This window comes from Mustela erminea, chromosome 2 (assembly GCF_009829155.1).
Source record: "Mustela erminea isolate mMusErm1 chromosome 2, mMusErm1.Pri, whole genome shotgun sequence".
Taxonomy (NCBI): domain Eukaryota; kingdom Metazoa; phylum Chordata; class Mammalia; order Carnivora; family Mustelidae; genus Mustela; species Mustela erminea.
This window is the reverse complement of record NC_045615.1, coordinates 56858748-56884434: the sequence shown is the minus strand read 5'-3', so window position 1 is coordinate 56884434 and position 25687 is coordinate 56858748. Positions and strand designations below refer to the sequence as shown.

The 25687-nt window shown below is 33.5% G+C and overlaps 1 protein-coding gene across 11 annotated transcripts in view; it reads right to left on the bottom strand.

Annotated features, from left to right (window-relative positions):
- RAP1GDS1 (Rap1 GTPase-GDP dissociation stimulator 1) overlaps window positions 1-25687 on the bottom strand; it is a 153997-nt gene that overhangs the window by 46219 nt on the left and 82091 nt on the right. For 10 of the 11 annotated variants that reach the window (XM_032332949.1, XM_032332958.1, XM_032332953.1 and 7 more), the window contains one exon: window positions 8458-8604. The exons of the other annotated variant lie outside the window; for it this stretch is intronic. In XM_032332949.1, the coding sequence (XP_032188840.1) occupies window positions 8458-8604 (147 nt within the window). The remainder of the gene's footprint in view (window positions 1-8457; window positions 8605-25687) is intronic. 11 annotated transcript variants of the gene reach the window in all.

The window sequence follows — 25687 nt, the reverse complement described above, 5'->3', positions numbered from 1 at the left end:
CTCAATCCAATGACACGTTGAGTGATTATTTCTTAACATAGTAGATAATTTCTCCCCCACTTGGACTCCCTTCAGGTTAAATTACTACTACAGATCAACTCTTGTCTAATGCGTACTGGTACCAAGGAAATTTCTACAGATAAGTCTACTACGATTAAAGGAAACTCTATACTTTCATCTCAGAAAGACTGTCTTTTAAAGATCAAAACTTTTTTGTTTTCTTTTAAGAGAACTACTGCCAGCTGTTGCTTAAGCAGCTCTTAGTGGGAGAAATATATCTGTCTCTGCTCTCAAATGGCATTGCCGAAAGGAAGGCCATATCCATAGGAGGTGTAAACTTAAGTCTATAGTTTCGTATAGCAAATTAAGCTCATTGCCAGGTTAATTTATACCACCACATGTATATCTTACAAACAAATTATGTTTAAAAACAAGAATTATTTGTTTTACAGAAGGATTTACTGGCTAAAAAACCCCCAAATATTACTAATTACACTGAACCATTACTATTATTAAGTTTTTACACGTTAATATTAAACAGATGTTCTTCACAATACACAGCTATGTTAAAAGATACATCTACATAACCAAGAGATTTCTGGCCAATCCCCATTTTTCAAGCAGTATTTACTTAAAAATTTTTCATTTAACAAAATACAGGCAATTTTGTCTTAACTGGATTTTACTTGTAGTTAGAAAGCAGTATTACTAATTTCTATATGAGTGATTTTATGTATGATACTTCTCTGCCTTGAGTTTCTCTCTGAATGGCTATTTTAAGCAGTCCACATTGAAAATGGACTGATACGTGGCCCAAATCCATTATTTGCCTCTGGCTTTAGCCTTAGCTCCTGGAAGGCCAAACATCTGAATACTTACTTCAGTGGTATTTCCTACAAACATACACACAGTCAACAATCATGGGCTTGATACCATCATGTTTCAATATAGAAACAGTATAAAAACAGTATAAAACAAGGCCTAGTCTTTCACTTTTACTGTTACTACCTAAATATTCATTTTTATTTTTTATTTTTAAAAATGATTTTATTTATTTGACACAGAAACAGAGAGAAAGCACAAGTAGCAGAGCAATAGCACAAGAGGAAGAAGCAGGCTCTCCTCTGAGCAGGGAGCCTGATGTGGGGCTTGATCCCAAGACCGTGGGATTATGACCTGAGCCCAAAGCAGCAGCTTAACCAACTGAGCCACCTAGGTGCCCCTAAATATTCATTTTTAAATACAGGTAAGCATTCCATATATAGAGAAAATCTCCCTATGTGCTTCATATGCTGAAATTCTGTCATTTAGTTGAAATATAAATATATATTTATATTGCAGTATTTAAAATGTGGCAATAACTAATAATGGTGAACTATGCAAATGTAAAAAAATTAAATCAAGGCAGAATAACCGAGGTCAGATTTCCTACTATCTTTAGAATTTACAACATAAAATAAATGTTAGGAGCTGTTTTTAATTTTTAGTTACTTAATTTTGTTCAGGCCATGAATCTTTTAAAAAGAAGTGCAAATTGAGAATTCTTTATATCTTGTGATGATGAATTAAAGTCAGAAAGCCAACCCTGGCAACTCAAATTTTCACTATGAGGCAAATCTCGAAAATAATCTTCAATAACATCTATGATTAAATATCTTCAATCCAGACATAAATCAAATAAAGAAAAACACGTTAGTGAATGAGGAACCCCAAACATATCTGTTACACTACTGCCTTTAGTTATAATTTGGTATCTATTTGGTATCACGATGCTAAATGCACCATTATGATTATAAGAAAATCTAGGAAGCTAAAATTGCTAAGTAGTATTTCTGTAATATAAAGCCAAACCTTAAATCATTAATGAAAAAACTGTAAAAATAATTTCATTTTTTGTGATAAAATTTCAGATCTTACATTCAGAAGTTCATTCTATAATGGTCAAAGCTAAACATTAATGCCACTACTTGACCATGTGGGATTAAACTGAATGTGCGTTTTGTATACTTCTACTAAAAAACAAATTCTTAGCTTATCCATTAAGTAAGAGCATTATTATAGTAATTTTTTAGAAGGACTATGATGAAAATCTAAGCTAATCCAATAGGTCAAATTTAATAGACTGAATTAGCAGGAGGCACAAGAACAACTAACTGTTCTATCTTTCAGTAAAACAATTTCTTTAAAATGACATTTGTAGCAGAACTTTTTTATTTTTTATTTATTCATTTGACAGAGAGAGATCACAAGTAAGCAGAGAGGCAGGCAGAGAGAGAGGAAGGGAAGCAGGCTCCCTGCTGAGCAGAGAGCCCGATGCGGGACTCGATCCCAGGACCCTGAGATCATGACCTGAGCCGAAGGCAGAGGCTTAACCCACTGAGCAACCCAGGCACCCCTGTAGCAGAACTTCTTGAGCTCAACCTGGCTGAGTAAGTAAGAATGCTCTGTTAGACAAACAGTAAAAATTCAGAAATTTTTTACAAAGAGAAAATGGTAAATAAAGAATTATACCATCTATTTTTTTAAAGCCTAAATGACCATAAAAGTCTTATAGTACAATCTGTTTAACATAGAGTATTTTAATTTGACATACTGGACTTCAAAAGATGCAAACTTAAAAGCACATCTCCCTGGCCTTTATAAACAAGGGGGTGGGGAATAAACAGAAAATACACTGAAATGGTATACTGGCAAATTAATATGGGGAAAAGACAATAAGTTACAAAGATAAAATTTTGTATTTTTATTTTTTTTACCTTAAAGTTAGGTAAAAATTTTTTAGTATTTAGGAATTATGTATAATTATTAATTAGCTTGTACCCATAGTAAATAAACTATGGAAACAGTTCCTCACTTACGCAAATCAAATCATTTTCTACACATCTAATATCTAGGAAGTATTCTTTCTCACCTGTAATAAACTTAAAAATAAACGAGTAGCTCAGGCCAAAGTGCTTTTTAGTTTTTAATCAGGATTATTCCTTATTAACTTCCATTCTTCCTATTTTAAGTATGAAGTAAAACTAAGCCAGTTACTAGACTGAAGTTACCAGGAAAATGATTAATAGTAAGATTAAAATTGTGAAATTGTTGCTATTGGTTGAAATGAAGGTAGCAGATATAATTAATTACATTAATTGTAATGTAGTTACAGTTAATTACATTAATTACATATCAAGTAACCTTTATGTTAGAGAGAAAATACTTTACAGGCCTATTTTAAACAAATGAATTTATATACTGGACTGAATACTTAAATTCAATTGTTACACTCCAGTAATATACCCATGCATTTGTGCTCGATTTCCTAGAACACAGAGAGCACCTCCCTTCAAACACAGTTCACTTATCATGAGTCTGTACAGCAAATAAATGTGAGAATTATTATTAGAGTATCCCAGAGAGATTTTAGGAGCCGCGAGAAATTAGTTTTTCGGTAACAGGGAACTATTAAGATATTAGAGAAAAATCAGCTCTATTTGAAAAAGCATATATACATATACAATTAAATATAGATCACATGTATACACATATATAACCTCAAACTGAAATCCAAATATCCAATATACATATTTTTTAAACTGCTATCATATATATACATATTTCACATATATACAATACAGCTTATATAAAGAAGCCAGTCATGAACTGTGTATATTATGTTAACCATTTGAGAAGGAAACTAATTTTTCCTTCCTTGATGGCACATTTATTTCTTCTGTTTCTGTCTTATGGCACAGCTCATGTACAACAAGTAACTTTATCCTTGCTTTAGTGCTTACCATCAATAATTTTAAGAATTATATGCTAGGTGAAATAAGTCAAGCAGAAAAAGACAATTATCATATGGTTTCACTTATTTGAGGAACATAAGGACTAGCATGGAGGACATTAGGAGAAGGAAGGGTAAAATGAAAGGGGGAAATCAGAGGGGGAGAGGAACCATGGGAGACTGTGGACTACAAGAAACAAACTGAGGGTTTTAGAGGGGAGAGGGGTGAAGAGATTGGTAGGCCCCTGTGATGGGTATTAAGGAGGGCATGGACTGCAAGGAAAACTGTGTTATACGCAAACAATGAATCATGGAACATTACATCAAAAATTAACGATGTACTGCATGGTGATTATAAAATATAATAAAATAAAAAGTCAGACCTTGAAAAATAAAAGAAAAAAGAATTATAACAGACTTTTCCCTATATTTTATGTCTCTAGCATAGGATATTCAGGAAAAAAATTAAATTCTCAATTACAGAGTTTTCCAAGAGATATTTAATGATTAATCACGGTCACCATGGTTATTACATATTATAGGTAAGATAACAAAAATGGTGACCATCAACAGATTCCTGAAGAAGGTATTAAATAACTCCGGTGCTTTGCTTTTGATTACTGGTTTGCTTCCATTCAAACTGCAATCAATTTTCAAGTATACATGCACAGATTTTTTTTTTTAAGTTTGTGGATCACCTACAGTAAATTTTTCACCACCATCAGGATATTTTCAATGCTACTTTTTGCTACTACAATGAACATGAATAGGGAATATCAAGTAACATAGTGGGCAAATTTATAATGCTTCTAAATTAATAAAATATATTCTAAAAACCCATTTTTCTTCCAAGTACTGATTTTGTTAATAAAAAATTTTTAGACAATACTAAATATCCAGAAGTCAATGAATATTTGCCAAACTTCTACTATAAGCTAAAACGGTGTTATGTTTGAAAATAGATCTGAACAGAAGTTTTAGTCTTTGCTGCAATATTTTGGCATTGGGTAACCAAAGGTAGAAAAAAAGATACCCAAGAAACGAATGAGATAAAAATACCTATAATAATAGGATTGAGTTTCTTGTTTATAGGATAAGTAATAAAAAGATGAAGAAAATATAGGAAGTTCTGCATATTTCCTCAAACTGACTATCAAACTGTCAACATGTTTTGCTCTAACCAGAACTGTCAAACACTGAGACTATTTTGGAGAGCCACAGAATTGAAGAGTGCTTTTCTGCCATGTGAAAAATAGGTATGATTTTCCCCAAAAGGATAAATTTTAAATGATTTTTACTGAAAAAAAAAAAAAAGTTTTTCTTATTCTATTTAAACATGATTTTATTTATATAATATTATGGATACAACTTTTCTGGCTAAGCAATTATAACCTTTTCTATTCAGATATTCTACACTTACGAGTTTGGGTATAAAAATTTCTAATTGCTTCACAAATGGGGAAACAAAAGCATATATTCAGCTCATAGCTTAAAAGCGTATTGTCCTGAGCTGGCTCAAGATTTTAAAACTCATGAACCTGGAGTTTTATACAGTTTCATCAAAGGGTACAAAAACACCTTTACCACATACATATTTTATAATTTATCTGTCTTACATGTAGTTAGGAATTTTTTTTATTCTCTACTTAATGGATTTAAAAATTGAATATGCTCACAGTTGTCCACCAGATGGACAGGAATCAAGATATCTTAAGTATCAGTTTGGTGTCAATTTACTTTTAGGACTAATATACAATTTAAAAATATCATCAAAGAAACTATGTTGGTAGATCTTTGTGACCATTTTCAGCACTCTCTCATCTTTACATTAAAAAAAATTAATCTGTGAAGCTAAAGGAATAACTCCCTATGAACAAGGCTTAAGCTCTTGGGGCTAAGGACACCGTTAACTTTTCTGGTAGAGTAATAATTTATCACTCAACTTCTCTACTCAGTTACCAGCAGAGGCTTATGTACTGAAATGCAATAGTAAATACACATAAAAAGGAACTTCACAAGATGGGATTGGGAGGGAGACAAACCATAAGTGACTCTTAATCTCACAAAACAAACTGAGGGTTGCTGGGGGGAGGGGGATTGGGAGAAGGGGGGTGGGGTTATGGACATTGGGGAGGGTATGTGCTATGTGAGTGCTGTGAAGTGTGTAAACCTGGCGATTCACAGATTGGAACCCCTGAGGATAAAAATATATTATATGTTTATAAAAAATTAAAAATTTTTTTAAAAAAAGGAACTTCATTTTTCTGTGCTAATAAAAACTGCCCCATGAATTTCAAAAAGCTCTATTTTTTTTCCTCAGTGACTCATCTAGGGGTACACAGTCAGTATCAAATGATCTAAAGTTAGCCACAACGACATAATATTTAAGTAGGCAGATCTTTAAACACATATTTTAAAGAAAAGAGTAATCAACAGAACAACAAAGATACAATAATTAAGCAAAATGAAAAGAATATAATTTAAGTTTAAGAGTATTAGGGAGAAAAAGAAGTACTTCACAAACTGTGATCCCCATGACAGACAAATGTAAATGCAAGCAGAGGAAAGAAGACAGTTACATGTTTGGCACCTGTTTAAAAAACTAAAGATAACTTGACTTCTATTTTATCTAATAACTTTTGAAAGCTTCACTCAAATCACAGGTTTACAATAATGGAACAAAAACATTTCTGCTCTGATAATGTTCTGAGAAAGTTAATCAGGGTTTCCAAAATATTTAAGTTATTTTTGGGAATACTTGCCAGGAAAAAAGCCTACCCTTAACAAAACAAATACATTATACATTTCAATTGTGGACTCTGCATGTTGTTAATCATTTCCTTCTCAATACACATATGTCTACACATTGTGATATCCTACTGTAGGGACTCAAAAGGAAATCAGTTTCCTTTGGATTAGAATGAGGGATATTTTTAAAGACCATTTGGCCATTTGATAAGCTTTTATGCAGATCTTTGAACTAAACAACGAGTGTAAATCCATAACAAGACTAATCCTTTTATATCCAAAGCTGCTCTAATAACTTCATGGCTAGTTTCTTTCATTTATCTTTCTAAACCATTCTTCCACTTAGCATCTTGTCCCACTTTTTCAGGTGTCCAAGATGAATACCCAATGAAGATGGGTGTCCAAGATGTCCCAAATGAAGCTAAAGTACCATAAGCAACTGGCCAATGATTGCTTCATGCAATTCAGATATGTGTGCATAATGGTCAAATTTCAATTATTTAGGAACCAGCTATTCATTTTATGGATCATGCAGACTCATTCTGTTTCTCCTGTACATTTTTTCTTCAAAAGTGAGTCCACTACGGGGGAGAAAAAAAGTGGTAGCTGGCCCTATAAAGGCTACAATTTGTTACTATCTTGAGTTTAAATGGCTAGCCATTTGTCAATTAAAAACCATTTATTACTATTATTGGAAATTTTAATTCAGAGGTGTAAAAACAGGTATCCTTTGTATAGGATATGACCTGAGAACACATTCTAAGTTTAGCTTGTACCATGCTACAAAAGTGCATGTAATCCAACATTTAAAAATCAGACATCACATGAAAAGCTACATTTGCAGCTCCCCCCACACCCCTATCTCCAAATGAAAAGATATGGAAGTAGCTGGCCAAATTGCCATACAGAAACTATAGACTAGAGGAGGGTAGGGGCTCTCCCTGTTCAATGGGACAAGGGCTACAGTCCCCACTGTTTGTGCTTGTCACTAACACCAAGGACAAATGTCAGTAGCCATTCATCATCAATGTTTATCTTTTTTTTTTAATTATTGAGAATATTTCTTTGGACTCATGACTACCAAAAGTGAAAAATGAAAAATATGCCTAAAGTTTCCTGGGTTTCTAGAACACATGAAAATGAAGAATAATATTACATGTTCAATATGCAAGTAAAATAGGTCTCTGTCAAAGACTAAAGCTTAAGATGCCATTATAAAACAAACCACAAAATGATCTGAAGAGTGTTATAGCCCAGAAACCTATCAGAGTTTTTGAGTGTTCAATACATGCTGTAATTCATACAAGATGATACAATTTTTGTGACATTTAAAAGTATAGCGAAGCTTTCATATCACCATTTTTATGTTCACTTAATTAACAACCATATAGGTTATCTGAAAATTTTGACATGTCATTTGTTGCCAAGTTCTAAGAATGTTTTACAGAGAAAAGAAACTTCTATTAAATTTCTAAAATCAGAAACCACAATTACTCTTTATTTTTCTAATGCCAGATTTTATTAAAAGATTGTTTTCTATTCTGACAAGTAAATCTAGTATCTAGATAAAATAATTTTACTAATATAGTGTCTGTGTTTTAAAGCTACTCCTGGTATTAATATAAAGTAATAAACATGAAACTATTTTAATACTGCTTATTTCGAAAATGTGGTGTGAAAAATATTATAGCATACCATTATGTTGTTTTCGTTTTGGGTATTAACATGGGTAACCCTTCAAAAACTTGTCCCAGTTAATAAATTAGAACGCTCTATATTTTTGAAACACTGTGATTTAATGTTGGATAATTATTAATTTTACTTGTCACTTATGAATTCTTTGCTCATAATTTTTCTGAATATTTTTGGTCTGTGCTATAGTAATGATTATTTTTAATCTTCCCCCAGAGATAAAGCAAGTTTTCAATTTTGTTTACCATTCTCATTGCTATAGTTCATCAGCATGCCACAAAAGACAGTCAAGAGCTTCTCATTGGCGGGATCTGTTATACTGCACAGTGACCTTAAATGGTCAATTACAATCTGTGCACCACCTGCTTGGTCAACTGCACTTCTGCCCTCATCTGTAAAACAAAGAGTTAAATTAAAAATAAAAGAAAAAAGAAATGTACCTTACAATTTCAAATATAAAACATAACAATGTTATTTCTTATTTAGTGAGTAAGTAGAAAATAAACCTAGGCTGGGCATTAAATGTCTTTTTGGAAAAACAAAACAAGTAAACATGGAAATGGGGGTGGGATGGGGACAAGAGACAATCACTTTTTCAGAGAAAAAAGTTTATTCTCACTGACATCACATAGGAGCTTAAAGAACTCTGTGTCCTAGGAATGTATGACTATCACATGTGAAAATTTTCACCTGCTCTTTCACAAATTAAAACTGTGTAAGAGAAAAAAACCAGGAACTAATATTTTATAGAATTTTTTTTTTCCTGAGCTTGGAAACCATCTATCAGTGTTTTTCAAAGTTAGTTGTTATCAAAGAAAACCATCTAACCCACATAATAATTCTATATCACAGTAAGCATCCTTTTAATGGCATCACTATAGTCCACAAACATGCTCCTTTCTCAATTCTTGCTATTTTGTGTTTCATTTTTCCTTATTTCCTCCATTCTAGAACATACTAGTGTACTTCAACATTACAACCAGTGGTCAAAATGATGGCCAGATATACCTTCTGTTATGTATACAAAAATATTATATAGAACAGATGTCATTTAATGATTGGAATATATAAAGAGCTTTAGAAAACTTTCTAACCCCTGAATGTAGGAATGGAAAGAGATGAAAGAAAGTATCTGTCTTTCAAAACCTGACTTTCCTCATATAAAAGATATGTGACAGCCATTAAGTATGAGCCACATATGTGATTTAAATTTACTAGTAGCCAGGGCGCCTGGGTGGCTCAGTGGGTTAAGCCGCTGCCTTCGGCTCAGGTCATGATCTCAGGGTCCTGGGATCGAGTCCCGCATCGGGCTCTCTGCTCAGCAGGGAGCCTGCCTCTCTCTCTCTATGCCTGCCTCTCTGACTACTTGTGATTTCTCTCTGTCAAATAAATAAATAAAATCTTTAAAAAAAAAATAAAAAATAAAAAAAAATAAATTTACTAGTAGCCATATGAAAAAAAAACCAAAAACATGTAAAAAATTTAACAATCTATTTTATTAAGTCCAATAAAACATGATCCCAACATGCAATCAATATTTTAAACTGTCTTTTTTTGTGATAAATCTTTGAAATCTGAGTGTGCTTTACACTTACAGTCACATTTTAATTCAGACTAGCTATAATTCACAATTGTTTAATAGCCAAATCTGGCTTGTGGACACCATATTGGGCAAGGCAGCTACAGAAGCATAGTACAAAAGGTCAGTAAAAGAAATGGCTCACAAGGGTATTATAACCGCTAAGTAAATGAAAGATTTTCATTTTTCTAATAAGAAAACTGAAACTAAGGTCATATCTTTATAATTGTTCCTGAATCATATTAGACAATGAAACAATATATATCAGTTCTTATGGTATACACACACACATACACACACCCTTACATAGCATGGCCTCGTAAATATTTGCTTGATAACTTTGAAAATTTTTCAGGAAATCCATACTAAAGTGAAATAACATATTTTTGTCCACTTAGCATTGTTGTGTTGTTATACAGTTGCAGAATGGGAACCTATGCTCGTCAGCTAATGAGATCACAGAAAACTACGAACTGTTAAAGTAACTAGTCAGATAAGCCAGTCAAGAACACTGGTCATATCCCATTTTGAAATTTAACATCCAAAGTTTCACTGTCCAATAACATAAATGTAAATTATCTCAATTGTTGGGCAATTTGTATGGGTATGATGTCAGAGAAAAGTGAACATTATGATTATAAATCTAAATGTTCAGACCTTAAATAATATAAATATACAATACATGCCATGCCTAAAATATGAAGCTTAAATAGTCTTTGATTCAGACTGCTGATTAAATATGGGCTTTCAAAATATAAATCACACAGGCTTAGGACTTAGAAATCTTAAGAGAACTGCTAAACTAAGCCTTAAATTCATATCCTAGCAAACTAAGACTTAGAAACTTTGTGGAGCCTATTTGTAGTGAATTTTAAAAGCAAAGCTGGCTTCCTAACACCAGTTAACCATCTGGGGTGCCTGGGTGGCTCAGTCAGTTAAATGTCTGCCTTTGGCTCAGGTCATGATATCAGCGTCCTAGAACAGAGTCCCTGCCTCAGGCTCCCTGCTCAATGGAGAGTCTGCTTCTCCCTCAGCCCTCCCTGCAACTCATGTTCTCATTCTTTTTCTTTCTAATAAATGAATAAAACTTAAAAAAATAAAGTTAACTATTCAATATTCAAAATATTCACTAATGCAATAAATTTCAATACAAATTTATCCAACAAATCTGTTCATCAAATTTAATAATGCAGTAAAAAAGAATATAACTGCAATTGGAAGGCAAACCACATATTTATGTCTGAGAGCCACAGTGTTTTTCTTCTTTTCCTTTCCTTCTTCAGTTCCCTCCTCCGTCCCTGCTCTGTTTCGATTATTTACAACATAGCTTTTCACTCATGTATTATCATCAGTAGGTTACAGAACATAAACTTAATCTCTGTATTAGAAATTACATTATACCAAATCTGAGAAGAAAAATAAAGCACACATAATAATAGATAATCTAAGCTAAAAAGGTATTCACCACCACTATAGGAATGTTTATGCAATTCCTTCCCCACGCCCCTCACATCACCTTTGACAAGTCATCCAGGGAAATATGGTTAAAGATAATTTATCAACATATTTTAAAGAATTAGAGGATGCGAAAGAATAAATGACAATGTTGTGTTCTATTACTCTACCAAAACCAGTGAAAGAATGTCTTTACAGGTATCTTATGAATCATTTACAATACATACTAGATCATCTGTCATTGCACAAGTCCATATAAATTGTTCTCCCACAATAAAGGCAGCTCTGTAGTTTTATGTTACAATATTAAAATAAGTACTATTACTGTTCACTTAAAAATAATTTACAAAAGCTCCCTTATCCTAAACTTTATTTCTGAAATACAGGCTGACTGTAACTCTTCTCATAATAAATAACTCCTAACTTGTGAAGCATCCTGCACTGTCACTTCCAGAAATATATTTTAATTTCCCATAATTGTGAGTTATCCAAACACTGGTCAAAGTGCAGCCCACCAACTCTCTAGGCCCTGCTACATTCTCTAATGATGACTTGTCATATGAAGGAAGTTTCTAGCACAAGTATGGTATTTCTTCACAGTAGGTAAGAGCAGAGCTAAAAATCTAAAGAGATACTACACTTCCATTACTCCTCAGTAGCCAAAACCAGGAAGCAATAAAACTTGTATGTCATGGTTATTATGTCTCACAAATGAGAAAAAAAAATGTTATCAAAAAAAGTTACCAAGTTGATATTCCATTATCAGGTACAAGTATATGGTAAGGCTGAGGGAAAGACCTAAAATAACCACTGAATACAATCACTGTGAGCCGTAACAGTGTATTCTAATTTCAGATTTATTTGTATGTTTTCCCAACTAGGCTCCCTCTCTGTTCTGGGCAACAAATACCTAGTACATAGTAGACACTTAGTATTTCCTGAATAAATGGGGCCTCTGCTTAGATTTTGGTAAATTATCATTCAACTAAAGGATGAATGTGAGTGTGTGTGTGTGTGTGTGTGTGTGTGTATGAGAGAGAGAGAGAGAATGAGAATGAAAATCACTTATGTGCTTTTATCTTCACCACCACAATATGGTTATGGAATAGTTTAGCTTTGCCTGTTTTTTGAACTTTCTTTGAATGTAATCACATTGCATTTATTCTTTTGTGCCTACCTTCTTATACTCAATATTACATTTGTGAAATTCATCCATTCTGTTACATGCTTCCTGATATATAATATTCATTGTATGCACCCATCTCAATTACTGGCCTATTCTTCTAATGAGTGTTACTTGGGTTGTTCCTAGGTTTGGGCTATTCTTTATAATACACAGATGGTACTTGTGGTTCACTGAATTTGCATAACCTCCACTTTCTCCATAATGACAAACAGGTTGCCAAAGCCAGTGTCCACTCCCTGAAGCAGCATGTGAGTTCACTGCTTCACCCCTCCACTATTACTTGGGTATTATTTTATTTTTAAAATTTAGGAAATCTGGTAGGTAAGGTTGAACCTGTTCCAGACTATACAAAAGCCAGGTCTTTGCTGGCAGTCTACTTTACTGTACTTTCAATAAGGCAATTAATCTGATATTGAGTGTAGATAGCATTACATGGGAAAACAAAAATAAAAACAAAACCCAACCCACAATAGTTCAAGCAGAAAAGGAGAGAAAGAAACAGATAAATGCAGAGATACACAGATGTTAGAATTTGAAAGAAAAAAATGGAAAGACAGCTAAGTAGCTAGTAAAAGGTGCCTATCAAGCCTATGTAAATATACGACTAGGTGCAATTCTGGAACTTTCTTACATTCATGCTTTATAGAAAAGCTTTATAATAACACCAGCAAATAAACTGTTGTTTGCTTTTTTTAATCATTTCTATCATCACCAGATTTCCAAAAGAGAAGATAAGGCCCAAGTATTTGAAAAAACTGAGGAAGCATAATGGTACTAGATGTAAAAGCAGCCTATAATCTGCAATAGCAAATTTTATCTAAAATTAATTTTTTACAATTTAAAAAGTCTATGATTAACATGCTGCTTCCACTTGTGATTTAAACATCACCTTTTTCATATTTCTTCTCAAATTCTCAGTATGAAATACAAATTTAAAAATCCACTTAAAGGGGCGCCTGGGTGGCTTAGTGGGTTGGGCCTCTGCCTTCAGCTCGGGTCATGGTCCTGAGGTCCTGGGATCGAGCCTCGCATCAGGTTCTCTGCTCGGTGGGGAGCCTGCTTCCCCCTCTCCTTCTGCCTGCCTCTCTGCCTATGTGATCTCTCTCTCTGTGTCAAATGAATAAATAAAATTTTTTAAAAATTCTCTAAAAAAAAAAAATCCATTTAAAAACTTATGCCTACATACATAATTGATATTAGTTTCCTCCCACCCTCTGATTGTGTAACAAGGATCTTGGTTTCCTATGCATCCATTTGCTCAAATGTACTAGCCAAAGTTAAGGATCCTTTGTGACATTAGGAGTGGTCACTGTGGTGATGACTATGATGCACATCTCAGAAAACGGTGACATGAGAAAAATAAACAGTAGGAGCTGAACACACAGTTCTCATCTAAATTTTGTTACAAATTACTACTGATAAACATGAGAAAAATATGTATGTATGCAGATACTGTTAAATAAATTAGCTTTTGTGTTTTAAAAGAAATTGTATCAAATAAAAAGAGTTCACCTTTAACATTCTGAAGGGCCATAGGTTTGTGACCACCTTCCTCTCTGTTTTCTATAAAAGCCTCCTGCACATAATGATCTGCAAGAGCTAATTAATGATGCTGGCTGAACATAGGCTGCACACAACACTATAGTAAGTGCTAGCGTGCTTTGTATAATTAAAAGTGAACAGAGGATAAAGCTATAAAGGCTTTTTAAGGTTATTGATGGCAGAAATGAAAGCTAAGGCATGGAGAAGATAAATACAAATGACTTATATTGTAAATGTACTTTAGAGATATTATGATAAGTGACCTAAGAATATAAATTATAAACTTTATTTCTTTTTCCCCTTTTTACAACTCAGACTTTGCTTAAAGAGATCATGATTAAATACCAGCATTCTGAATTAAAACTTGGGAAATCTGAATTTTAATTCCATGTTCCCTCATTAAACACACACAAAAAAGTATAATGGAATACTTTGCCCTTCATTTCATTAAGACAACAGCACTGTCTAGTATCGATTAAGAATCTAGTTTTGGGGGCACCTGGGTGGCTCAGCTGACTAAGTGACTGACTGCCTTCAGCTCAGGTCATGATCCTGGTGTCCCGGGATCGAGTCCCGCCTCGGGCTCCCTGCTTGGCGGGGAGTCTGCTTCTCCCTCTGAACTCTTCCCTCTCATGCTCTCTTTCTCTCTCTCTCTCTCAAATAAATAAATAAAATCTTAAAAAAAAAAAAGAATCTAGTTTTGGAGATTCACTTTGGAAGAGTTCTTTAGTATCTTCCCCTTCAAAACTTTTTTAGAGTATCCATGAACTTAACAAATATTAAGTCTAATCTATATACTATAACAGCTATCAAAAATGCACACTAAACAAAGAGTGGTTGATATGATAAAACCTGTTTCACATAAAATTGGTTAAAAGCTTAAAGAGGCACAGTATAGTAACATAAGTTGTACGTCCAACTCGGTCACTACGCTATTCAATGAGATCCATTTTGAGAGTGAAACATTTCTAAAACTCCTAGAGAATATGCTTTTAATAACAATATTTAGAAACACAGCAAGAATGAGCAAACTACACAATCTTTTCTTAAACTGAAAGTTCTTTGTCCATAAGCATGGACAAAGTCTCAAACTGTGCTGCAGTATCTTTTCACATGTCCCTGTCACATCAGCCATGAGGACCCACCCAGTCTCAACTTTCTAAAATCCTGCCCTTTCTCAACATCTGCATTCTTCCAGAAACCATATTTCCTGCTCCACAGAGAAAACAGAAGACACAATCTTCCTCACTTTTTCACCCTCCTTCTACTGTTAGACGTAGGAGCATATGTATCCTTTTCCAAACACTTTTAGTATCCCCTGTTGTAATCTAAGTTTGTTTATAGCTAAGTACAGATAAAGAAAAGAAAGAGATTTATTTTCAAAATAAGGAAAAACTTTTACTCTTCAAGTAAAGAAAGCTGTAGACATGTCATAAGCTAAGGTCTCCAAGGAGTTGAATGCAAACAACATTTAATAATTAAATCTGAGGACTAGTCCTCGTTGAGAGTGGGAATCTGAATTTCTTTGTTACCGATAATTTGAAATGTTAACTTAAAAATTTCAATAAAGGTAGAAGTTTTTAATATTAGAAAAACTATAATATCACTGAAGTAATTTCCAGGTTGTAAGTTTTGTTAAGTTTGACCACAAGAAAGCCTCTTAATCTCTGTTGATGTGCTTCCTGCTCTGGAAAAGGGGGAAGCAGGGAAGAAGACTGCGGAGGCTTCTTTTTAGCTCTGACACTCTCTTATTCATTTCTATTTCAACGTCTATTTCTACTCTGTGTTACAAATGCAGGAAGTGCTAGTATATGCTGTGTTTGTTTTTCTTTTTTAATGTATTAAAAAAACCCTCAAATCTTGCTATTTTAACTTTCCAATCATTAATCATTATAATTCAGGCATTTATTTTTATTTTCCCCAAGTAACTATTACTAGAAACTATAAGGGACTTATGGTAAATAAATGAAACAGTCTTTTTACAAGCTAAGCTGGAAATCTGAGACCTGGTTTTTTTCCAGCTGAGTTGTGAAAAATTTTACTGTTAAGAAATAATAATTTTTGAAGTGCTCTTTTTTGGTGAACACAAAGGTGATTCAGAGTAGATGCTTAAAGTCAAAACAATTATAACTTAAGTCCTTACTAGTGTTAGTTTGCAAAAAGCAATGGCATTAAAAAGATGCCATGATAAAATTTATTTTAATGAAGTTCCACATTGCTTTTCTTCAAAATCCACTGCTATGCCACTTTTAAACTCTAAGAATAAATATTTTATTATGATAGAATCTGAACACATGTAAATATATTCTGAACAAGGATTTGAGAACAATAGGCAACATAAATTACACTCTTAAATGCAGAGATGCAAATACTATTCTGAATCTTCTTAGTCAATATCAAACTATAACTAAAGACCAGCTTTTAAACTTCAAAGAGCCCATTAGCTCTCAGTGAATGCCAGCCACATGTGTTATGAAATTCAGATGTCTTAGAAAGCTAAATGAACAATATTACTGAAAATCCCCAAACTATCCTATTACTGCACTAAGGAAATGACTGAATTGCCTAATTTTACCAGAACTCTATGTAAACAATGGTTCAAATAAGCAGCAAATGGGATAGTTTATAAATATTTTTATTAAATATGACTTTTAAAAGGTTAGCTGCTTTTCTCAAATTTACCTGAATTGAAAAGGAATCAAATATCAAAATTCTTCCTAGAAAGTTAAATTCATGACACGAAGATATACCCATGAGTGTATTTTTAGCTTGCTTTTCAAATTCAGTAGTTTAATATCTTTACCTGTTTGAGATAATATTACTGATTTAGGAGTATGCTTTTGAGACACAGACATTATTCCTGCTTATTATGGGTTAAATTGTGTTCCTTCAAAATATATGTTCAAGTCCTAACCGCCAGGACCTCAAACTGTGACCTTATTTGGAAATAGGGTCACTGCAGATGTGAACAGATAAGATGAAGTCATGCTAGAATAAGGTGGGCCCTTAATGCAATATGGCTAGTATTCTTTTTTTTTTTTTTTTTTTTTTTATTTGACAGAGAGAAAGATTACAAGTGGGTCAGCAGAGAGATGGGGAGAAGCAGGCTCTGTGCAGAGCAGAGAGCCCAATGCGGGGCTCAATCCCAGGACTCTGAAATCATGACCTGAGCCAAAGGCAGAGGCTTAACCCACTGAGCCACCCAGGTGCCCCATGGCTAGTATTCTTTTAAGAGGAGAGAGATGCAGAAAGGAGAATGCCTTGGGAACATACAGAAACACAAAGGGAGAAGAGAGCATGTAAAGACAAAAGACAGAATGGCATTTACTGCCACAAGCCAAGGAACTCCTGAGGACACCAGAACCTAGGAAAGACAAAAAGGGCCTCTTTGCATACGGATTTCAGAGGAAGCACAGCCCTGCTGACACCCTGATTTGGGACTTACAGCCTCCACAACTACAATATAATAAATTTCTGTTGTTTTAGGCCATCCAGTTTGTGGTATTTTATTATAGCATTCATAGAAAACTAATACACTTTTCCACATAAACAATGTGGAATATTCAATCAAAAAAAGTATTGACATTTAAGTAACCCTTTACTATATATTCAGTTTTTATACATTTCACTGAAATTATGATTTCACAGATCACTAACAATATATTTCAAGTATAATTAGTATAAGATTTTAATTAATTGTCAGTATACATGTGCAAACTGTGATACTAGCACATCCAAAGGAAAATTAGTTATTTCCTCATTATTTAATCCTACTGTCTTTGAAAATTTTTTCCATTTAGCATCAAAATGTTTAGAACTGGGTTTTTACCCTGTGGAGTAATAGTAATAATGATGGAGACTCTGCAAGGTGCTTGTGAACCAGTCTACTGTTGGAAGAGGAATAGGAATATGGAGGGAATCCCTTTGTGGTACATGCATACCACATTTGGTATATGCATACCACCTTTAGGCATGCAGAGATGGCCGAAGAGAAAGCCAGAATACTAACTACCCCTATCTAAGCACAAGGTAAGAGGAGCCCATTACTAAGAGAGTTTGAAAACTACTGCACTGAAACAAAGTTAGGAACAGCAAAGTGTGAACCCAGTTCAACTTCTGACTAGATTGGCAGAACCTCCAACCTATATTAACTGCCTGTAATAAAAGGAAGTGTGCTTACTTCTGGGGATTAAATACTGTTAATTTCAGTCTCTACTGTTTTTCTATATACAATGTCCAGCACTCAATAAAGAAATTAAGAGATATATTATAAAAGAGAAGAAAAAATAACCCACTATCAAAAGATAAACCAATTAGCAGAATGAGACTCATAGGTGGCCTATATGTTAGAAATATCAGATAGGACCTTAAAATAACTGTGATTAATATATTAAAGGATCTAATGGAAAATGTAAATAATATTCATGAATAGATTTAGAATTTTGCTGAGAAATGGAAACTTTAGAGTTAAATGGTGATGCTACAAATGAAAAACACAATATTAAAGGTGAACAATTAATTCAAGAGGTTGTGAACAGTAGACTCAAGAAAACCAAAAACTCGGTAAATGCAGATCAAAGGAAATTATAAAAACTAAAACACAAGGAAACAAAACAAGTAAGGGGAAAACCTAAAGCATCTAAGAACTGAAAGAAAATAGCAAACAATCTAATGTAAGTGTAACTGGAATCCCAGAAGAGACAGAGAACAGGGTAGGAGAAATACTAAAAGAATGAATGCCTAAGAATTTTCTCAAAATAATGAAAGACATCCTGCTACAAATCTATGAGGCTTAAGGAATCCCAAACAAAACAAACAATAAAAACAAAAAAGTCAAGTTGCTGAAAAATTTAAAAAAAAAAGAGAAAGAATCTCTTCAAGGCAGCCGGGGTGAGGGGTGGGGGGTGGGAATTATGTTGGGGATAGCAAAAATAAGAAAAACAGTTGATATCCCATCTAAACTATTCAAACTACAAGACAATGGAATGATACCTATAAAATACTGATACAGTGCTTTAAAACTTTTTTTTTTTAACTGTCAACCCAGAATTTTTTATCCAGTGAAATTATCTTCAATAGTTCAATATCTTCAATAGTTAGGCTGAAGTAAAGAATTTTCAGCTGAAAGAATTCACTGACAGCAAATCTGTTACACAAAAAAATGTTCACAAGAGTTTTTTAGGCAAAAGGTGTACAATACTAAAAATCTGTATCTACCCAAAGAAATGAAGAACACTGAAAATGACAAAAATGACAGTAAATATTAAAAAGCTTTCCTCCTATATGTAAAGATAATAAATTGTCTCAAGTAAAAAGAACAATGTACTGCAGGGTTTCTAATCTATGGAAAAACAAAATGTGTAACAATAATAGCACAAGGTGTAAGAAGGAAGAATTAGAAGTATATATAGTTGTAAGGCTATTAAACTATATGTGGTTTGATATAGTATTTAAAGGTAAACTGTGGTAAGTTAAAGATGTGTATTGCAAACCACAGGGCAACCACTAAAAAACTTAAACAAGGTACAGCTAATAAACTAATAATAGGAAAAATAAAGATTACCTAATTTTTCCAAAAGAAATCAGAAAAAAATGGTGGAAAGAATAAAGAAGAGTTAAAAAAAATCTGAAGACAACTAGCAAGATTTCAAGCCAAGCAAACCACACAAAAGGCATTTTAAATACATATGGTCTAAATCTCCCACTTAGAAGGTAGAGATATATTAAATAAAAAGCAAGATCCAACTATACTATCTACAAATAACCCACTTTGAAAATAAATGTATTCAGATAAAAAATGAAGGAATGATAAAATATTTATTATGAAAACACTAATCAAAGGAAATTTGCATCTATATGGTCAGACATAGCAGACAGAGAACAAGCAGTATTACCAGGGATAAAGTAGGACATTATACAATGTTAAGAAGACAGGACAATCCTAAATAGACCTTCAATATTTACAAAATAAATACACATAGCTAGAGAGATTAGCACATTCAATTATAGAATAGGTGCTTATTAAATGTTAATTTAGCTTTTGCATCAGGCACAGTGGATAAAAACAGAGATTTAAGAAGGCCTTTCTTTCATAGTTCCTATTCCCATGAGGAAAAAAGCAATAGTAAACAGAATAAAAGTTTCAGTATAGTTTTTACAGGGTGCTATGGAAGCACAGAGAGGGTATATGTCTTCTGGAGGAACAGATGAAGGAAAATGAGAAAGGTGGTTTACATAAGACTTCACAGAAATTAAATGTTCATTTCCATGATAAACATAAGTGTAGTTATCTATAAATTATGAATTCATAGTAAGATTAAGTAAATACAGTAAAATTAAGTGCTTTCTCCAGCTCATCTGTAATGTAATTATTATTTAATAGGTGTAATAATTCTTAAACTGACTAATCACATACATTACATAATCATTTTGAGGTGTTTCAAAAACTCTGACCAAATTAGCATTAATTCTCCTGTCTTTATTTATCAACTTTTTGGGGGGTACCTAAGATTCTTCATAAACTTGAGCTATAACTAATTCATAGTCATGGAGAAAAAGTATGAAAGAAAATATTTAAGCAGTAAAAAAATTTAGTTTTTAGAGTATAATGGAAGCAAATAAACAAATTAATTAGTTTTTAATGAAAGGGTTAGAAAAAGGTCCATGGTCATGTTTTCCAGAATGTCTTTCAAGACATCTATTTTGTGTATAAAAAGAAAAAAAAGTGTACTTCTGTGTTTAGATCCTGATTTCCTTCCTTATTTACTGAGAAGAATTTATGTAAAATAAACTACAGACTTAAAGTATATAACTGATGAGTTTCAACAGTTCTGTATACCCTAGAAACCACTAATCAATATATCAAGTATTTTATCACAATCAAAGGATTTCTCAATTAGATACCACCTCACACCAGTCAGAATGGCTAAAATTAACAAGTCAGGAAATGACAGATGCTGGCAAGAATGCAGAGAAAGGGGAACCCTCCTACACTGTTGGAGGGAATGTAAACTAGTGCAACCGCCCTGGAAAACAGCATGAAGCTTCCTCAAAAAGTTGAAAATAGAGCTACCCTATGACCCAGCAATTGCACTACTGGGTATTTACCCTAAAGGTACATATGTAGTGATCCAAAGGGGCATGTGCACCCCAACGTTCGTATCCACAACAGCCACACTATGGAAAGAATCTAGATGTCCATCAACAGATGAATGGATAAAGCAGAGGTGGTATATATATACAATGGAATACTATGCAGCCACAAAAGAAATGAAATCTTGCCATTTGCAATAATGTGAATAGAACTAGGGGGTATTACGCTTAGTGAAATAATCAATCAGTCAATCAGAGAAAGACAATTATCATATGATCTCCCTGATATGAGGAAGTGAGAGGCAACGTGGGGGGTTTGGGGGGTAGGGAAGGAAAAAAATGAAACAAGATGGGACTGGGAGGGAGACAAACCATAAGAGACTCTTAATCTCACAAAACAAACTGAGGGTTGCTGGGGGTAAGCAGATATGGAGAGGGTGGTTGGGTTATGGACATTGGGGAGAGTATGTGCTATAGTGAGTGCTGTGAAGTGTGTAAACCTGGAGATTCACAGACCTGTACCCCAGGGGCTAATAATACATTATATGTTAATAAAAAAAAATTTAAAGATTCCTCAAGTTTCTCTCTCTCTCATTTTTTAAGACTTTATTTGAGAGACAGAGAGTGAAATAGTCCTCAAGTCTCTTTACAAGACATCTCTCCCGGGGTGCCTGGGTGGCTCAGTGGGTTAAGTCTCTGCTTTCGGCTTGGGTCATGGTCCCAGGGTCCTGGGATCGAGCCCCGCATTGGGCTTTCTGCTTGGCAGGGAGCCTGCTTCCTCCTCTCTCTCTGCCTGCCTCTCTGCCTACTTGTGCTGTCTGTCAAATAAATAAATAAAATATTTAAAAAAACAACAACAACAACAACAAGACATCTCTCCCTCCACCTCTGGCCTCAGACAAAGTGTTTTCTGTCAGTATAGATTATTTTGCACTGTGTGTGTGTACATACATATATTAGATAAAAATACATATATTATATACATGGATTAATGTATTATGTATTCTTTCAGGTCTAACACTCTTTTAGCTCAGCTCTAATGATTTGGAGATTCATCCACAGGGTCAGGTATATAAGTGGTTTAATCTTTACTGCTAAAGAGTATTCCACTGTATGGATATATGACTATTTTTTAAAGATTTTATTCTCTATCACTATTTTCTTTTTTACTCCACCTACCTATATTCATAGACATTTGTATTGTTTCTAGTTTGGGGCTACTGTGAATAAAGCTGCACTGAATGCTGACATACAAGTACTTGGGTAAATACCCAGAATGGAATAGTTGAGTCATATGGTATTTGTTTATGAGTGTATCACTACTGAACACTATTATTTAAAAGAAGAATGTGATGTGCCACTGAAAAGTTCTATTTAAGAAATTTTCAAATACTAGAGATGCCTGGGTGGCTCAGTCATTAAGCATCTGCCTTCAGCTCATGTCATGATCCCATGGTCCTGGGATCAAGCCCAGTGTTGGGTTCCCTGCTTGGCAGGAAGCATGATTCTCCCTCTCCCACTCCCCCTGCTTGTATTCCTTCTCTCATTATGTCTCTGTCAAATAAATAAATAAAATTGTTTTAAAAAAAGAGAGAAATTTTCAAATACTGTAAAAACTGACAATCTTAAAAGAAAACACAATTAAGTATTCTTGAGCATATTAAGAGACACTTTAAGAGACACTCAGGACCCTGAGATCATGACTTTAAGTGCTCATCAAATCGAAGTGAAACTCTGGCTGCTTCCTAACTAGGTAAGCATAGGGCTTCTCTTTCTCCAACATCAATTTGGCCACTACAAAGAAGCACCAGCCCCATTTTACAAAACTACTTTTCATGTATAACCTTTCTAATTAATTTTGTAACAAATAACCATCCAAATCACAAAATGAGAAAAAATGTCAGGGTGAAAAGAAGTAAGTCTTGATAAGAAAAAACTAGAAATAATAGAAATTATGTCATGACAATTCAGAAACCTGAAGAAGAAAAATACAATCATATCTTCACGTAAGAATAACAGTACTGCTCCCACTCTCAGAAATTATTAAATATTTTCACCTGGAGGCTTGGTGGTCAGTCAATCAATTTTAACATCAAATTGCTTTTTAAAAAAATGGCCTATGATTTTTCATTCAGTAATGGTTTCCTGCAATATATACCAATCTGGAAAAAAAAAGTTGGCATATCTCCATTTCTTTCTTTTCTTTATTATAAAGGACTATATAATACTGACCTGATCTAATAAAGGTTAAGTGATACAAATGATATATATTAAATACTTGTTAAATGACCTATACTATATTATGTGGAATAAAGAGAAAAAACAACTATCACCTTGTAGTCACTCAAATGACAAGCTGTTCAATTGAAAAAACCTGTTTCTGTGCTTTTATCTTCTTATCACTGCTTATTTTAAGAAGGTTTTTTAGGTCACTGAGGAACTTTTTTTTGCTGCTTACTTGACACATTACTAAGGTTTTGCTGCTTATTTGACACATTATTAAGATTTCATTTAAAACACGGTATCAGAAAAATGTTATGCTAGTGAGCTACTAAATGAAAAAGATCACTTTACAATGCCAATAAATTAGACAATTAAAAGGGTGTATCACCGTAAAAGTTGGACAAAACAGAATTTAAAATAGTTGTTAAAAACATGCAAGATGTGTATAAATTCCTTTCTGTCATTCTTTATCCCACGAATGGAAGAATTTATTCAGGACATTAAAGACTGTATAATTTTAATTTTCATCATCTAAATACCTTGTATACAGAAGAAACAGTACGAAGCAATAGATATTTTTCTGACAACTTGAAGGGGATAGCCATGTTTGTCTAATTGGTTTATTGAGAATAAAACTCTCAGATTGTTATCTGGTTTCCTTAGTTTTACTAAGAATCCCGATCAAATACAATGTCTTTTATTTCCTAGTGAATAAACAGGGAAGTTAGTATTTTAGACGTTTAGACTCATCTACATTTACATAAAAGGACAAATATAAAGGATCAAATATGATGATAAAGCATATTTATGGACACATAATACTTTTTATATGTTTTCAAATTCGGGAAAACTAATGAGATTTTTCCATCATCATTTGGTTCTGCTCCATCTTCTTTCAATTAGGTAGTTTATTTTTGTGATTTATAAGAGATTAAACAAAATGTTGGTTTAGGATTAGCTTTGCACAAAATTCTTAGAGCATATTCCTAAATCTGCAGTTCTAAGAGCTGAAACATTAATACTAAAGCATAGATGTATTTAATGATATATGTATTTATGAAAGTGGTAACTTCCTCATTATAAAAACAATGAACCACAAACATGGATTTTAGTTCAGCACTATCCTGAAAAGTCACTTGAATTCTCAGGCCTCAGTTTTCTTATCTGTAAAATTTGGGAGGGGTGGAGTAGAAGACTTAATTCTAAAAGTCTCTTCTATTTAAAAAATTATTATTTAAAAAATTATGAATTCTAGGTGTCTTTATTCCCTAAGCCTTCTAATTTCTCATGGTTCCTTGAATCTACACCACCTACCCAAGTATAATTTGAACATGTTGCTAAATGCAAGAAATCATTTAAACTTTTTGGGTGTTTATCCCCAAAATGTACACAAACATAGAGAAATCGCCCACCTGTCATTTCCTCTTGCCTATCTACTAAGAACTCAGACTTATTACTACCCCCAAGAAAGCAAAATAGGTAGCAATAACAACAAAAGTCAGAAAAACATTTAAAAAAAGTCTGTGTTCTTTCCTGTATGAGTAAACTGCCCTAACCTCTGCCCAGCTACGCAAGCCCTAAATATAGAAATTGCTCTTGATTTCTTTTACTCTCACTCCTGATTCATCCACCACAAATACTTCTGGATTTCTGCTGTCCTCCATCATCCTCACTACCATAACCCTAATCCAAGTCACTATTATCTCTTGCCTGGACTCTAATTGGTCTCCATGCTTCCATCTTCATTCTCAACTTCCATTCTTCTCAATCCACTTTCCATACAACTCCAAGAATGATGTTTTTAAAATATGAATCAGATTCCCTTTCATAAATTCCTATTACTTTAGAATGACCCACAGGTTCTCTATGATCTAAGCCTTGCTTATTTCTTCCACATTTTTGCAGAATACTCTTTCCGTATACAACATCTCCTTTAACTTGATCTCTTTTCTGTTCTTTAAACATACCAAGTTCTTTACTCACTTGGGGCTTTGTAACTCCTCTACTTCTGAAGGAATATTCTTCCCTTTCTCTTCAAATAGTCCATTCTCATTTTTCACACCTCAGCTCAAAGAACATCCTGGAGATAACTTTCTTCACATTCTGATACATTCCATTTCATCATCTTGTTTATTCCCTTGATATCAATGACCACAAAAGGTAAATATATTCTTTTTGTAGTATTTACTTGTTTATTACTTATTTCCTACAATGCAAGCCCTATAAGGATAGGGACTTCTTGCTCTTATTTTCTCCTCCTCCTCACTGGCACAGTGTCCTGAATACAGTGAGCTCAATCAATATTTGTTGATTAAAATACCTGGGGTGTGTACACACACACACACACACACACACACACACACATAAATGAAAAAATACAAAGACAAAGAGTAAAAAT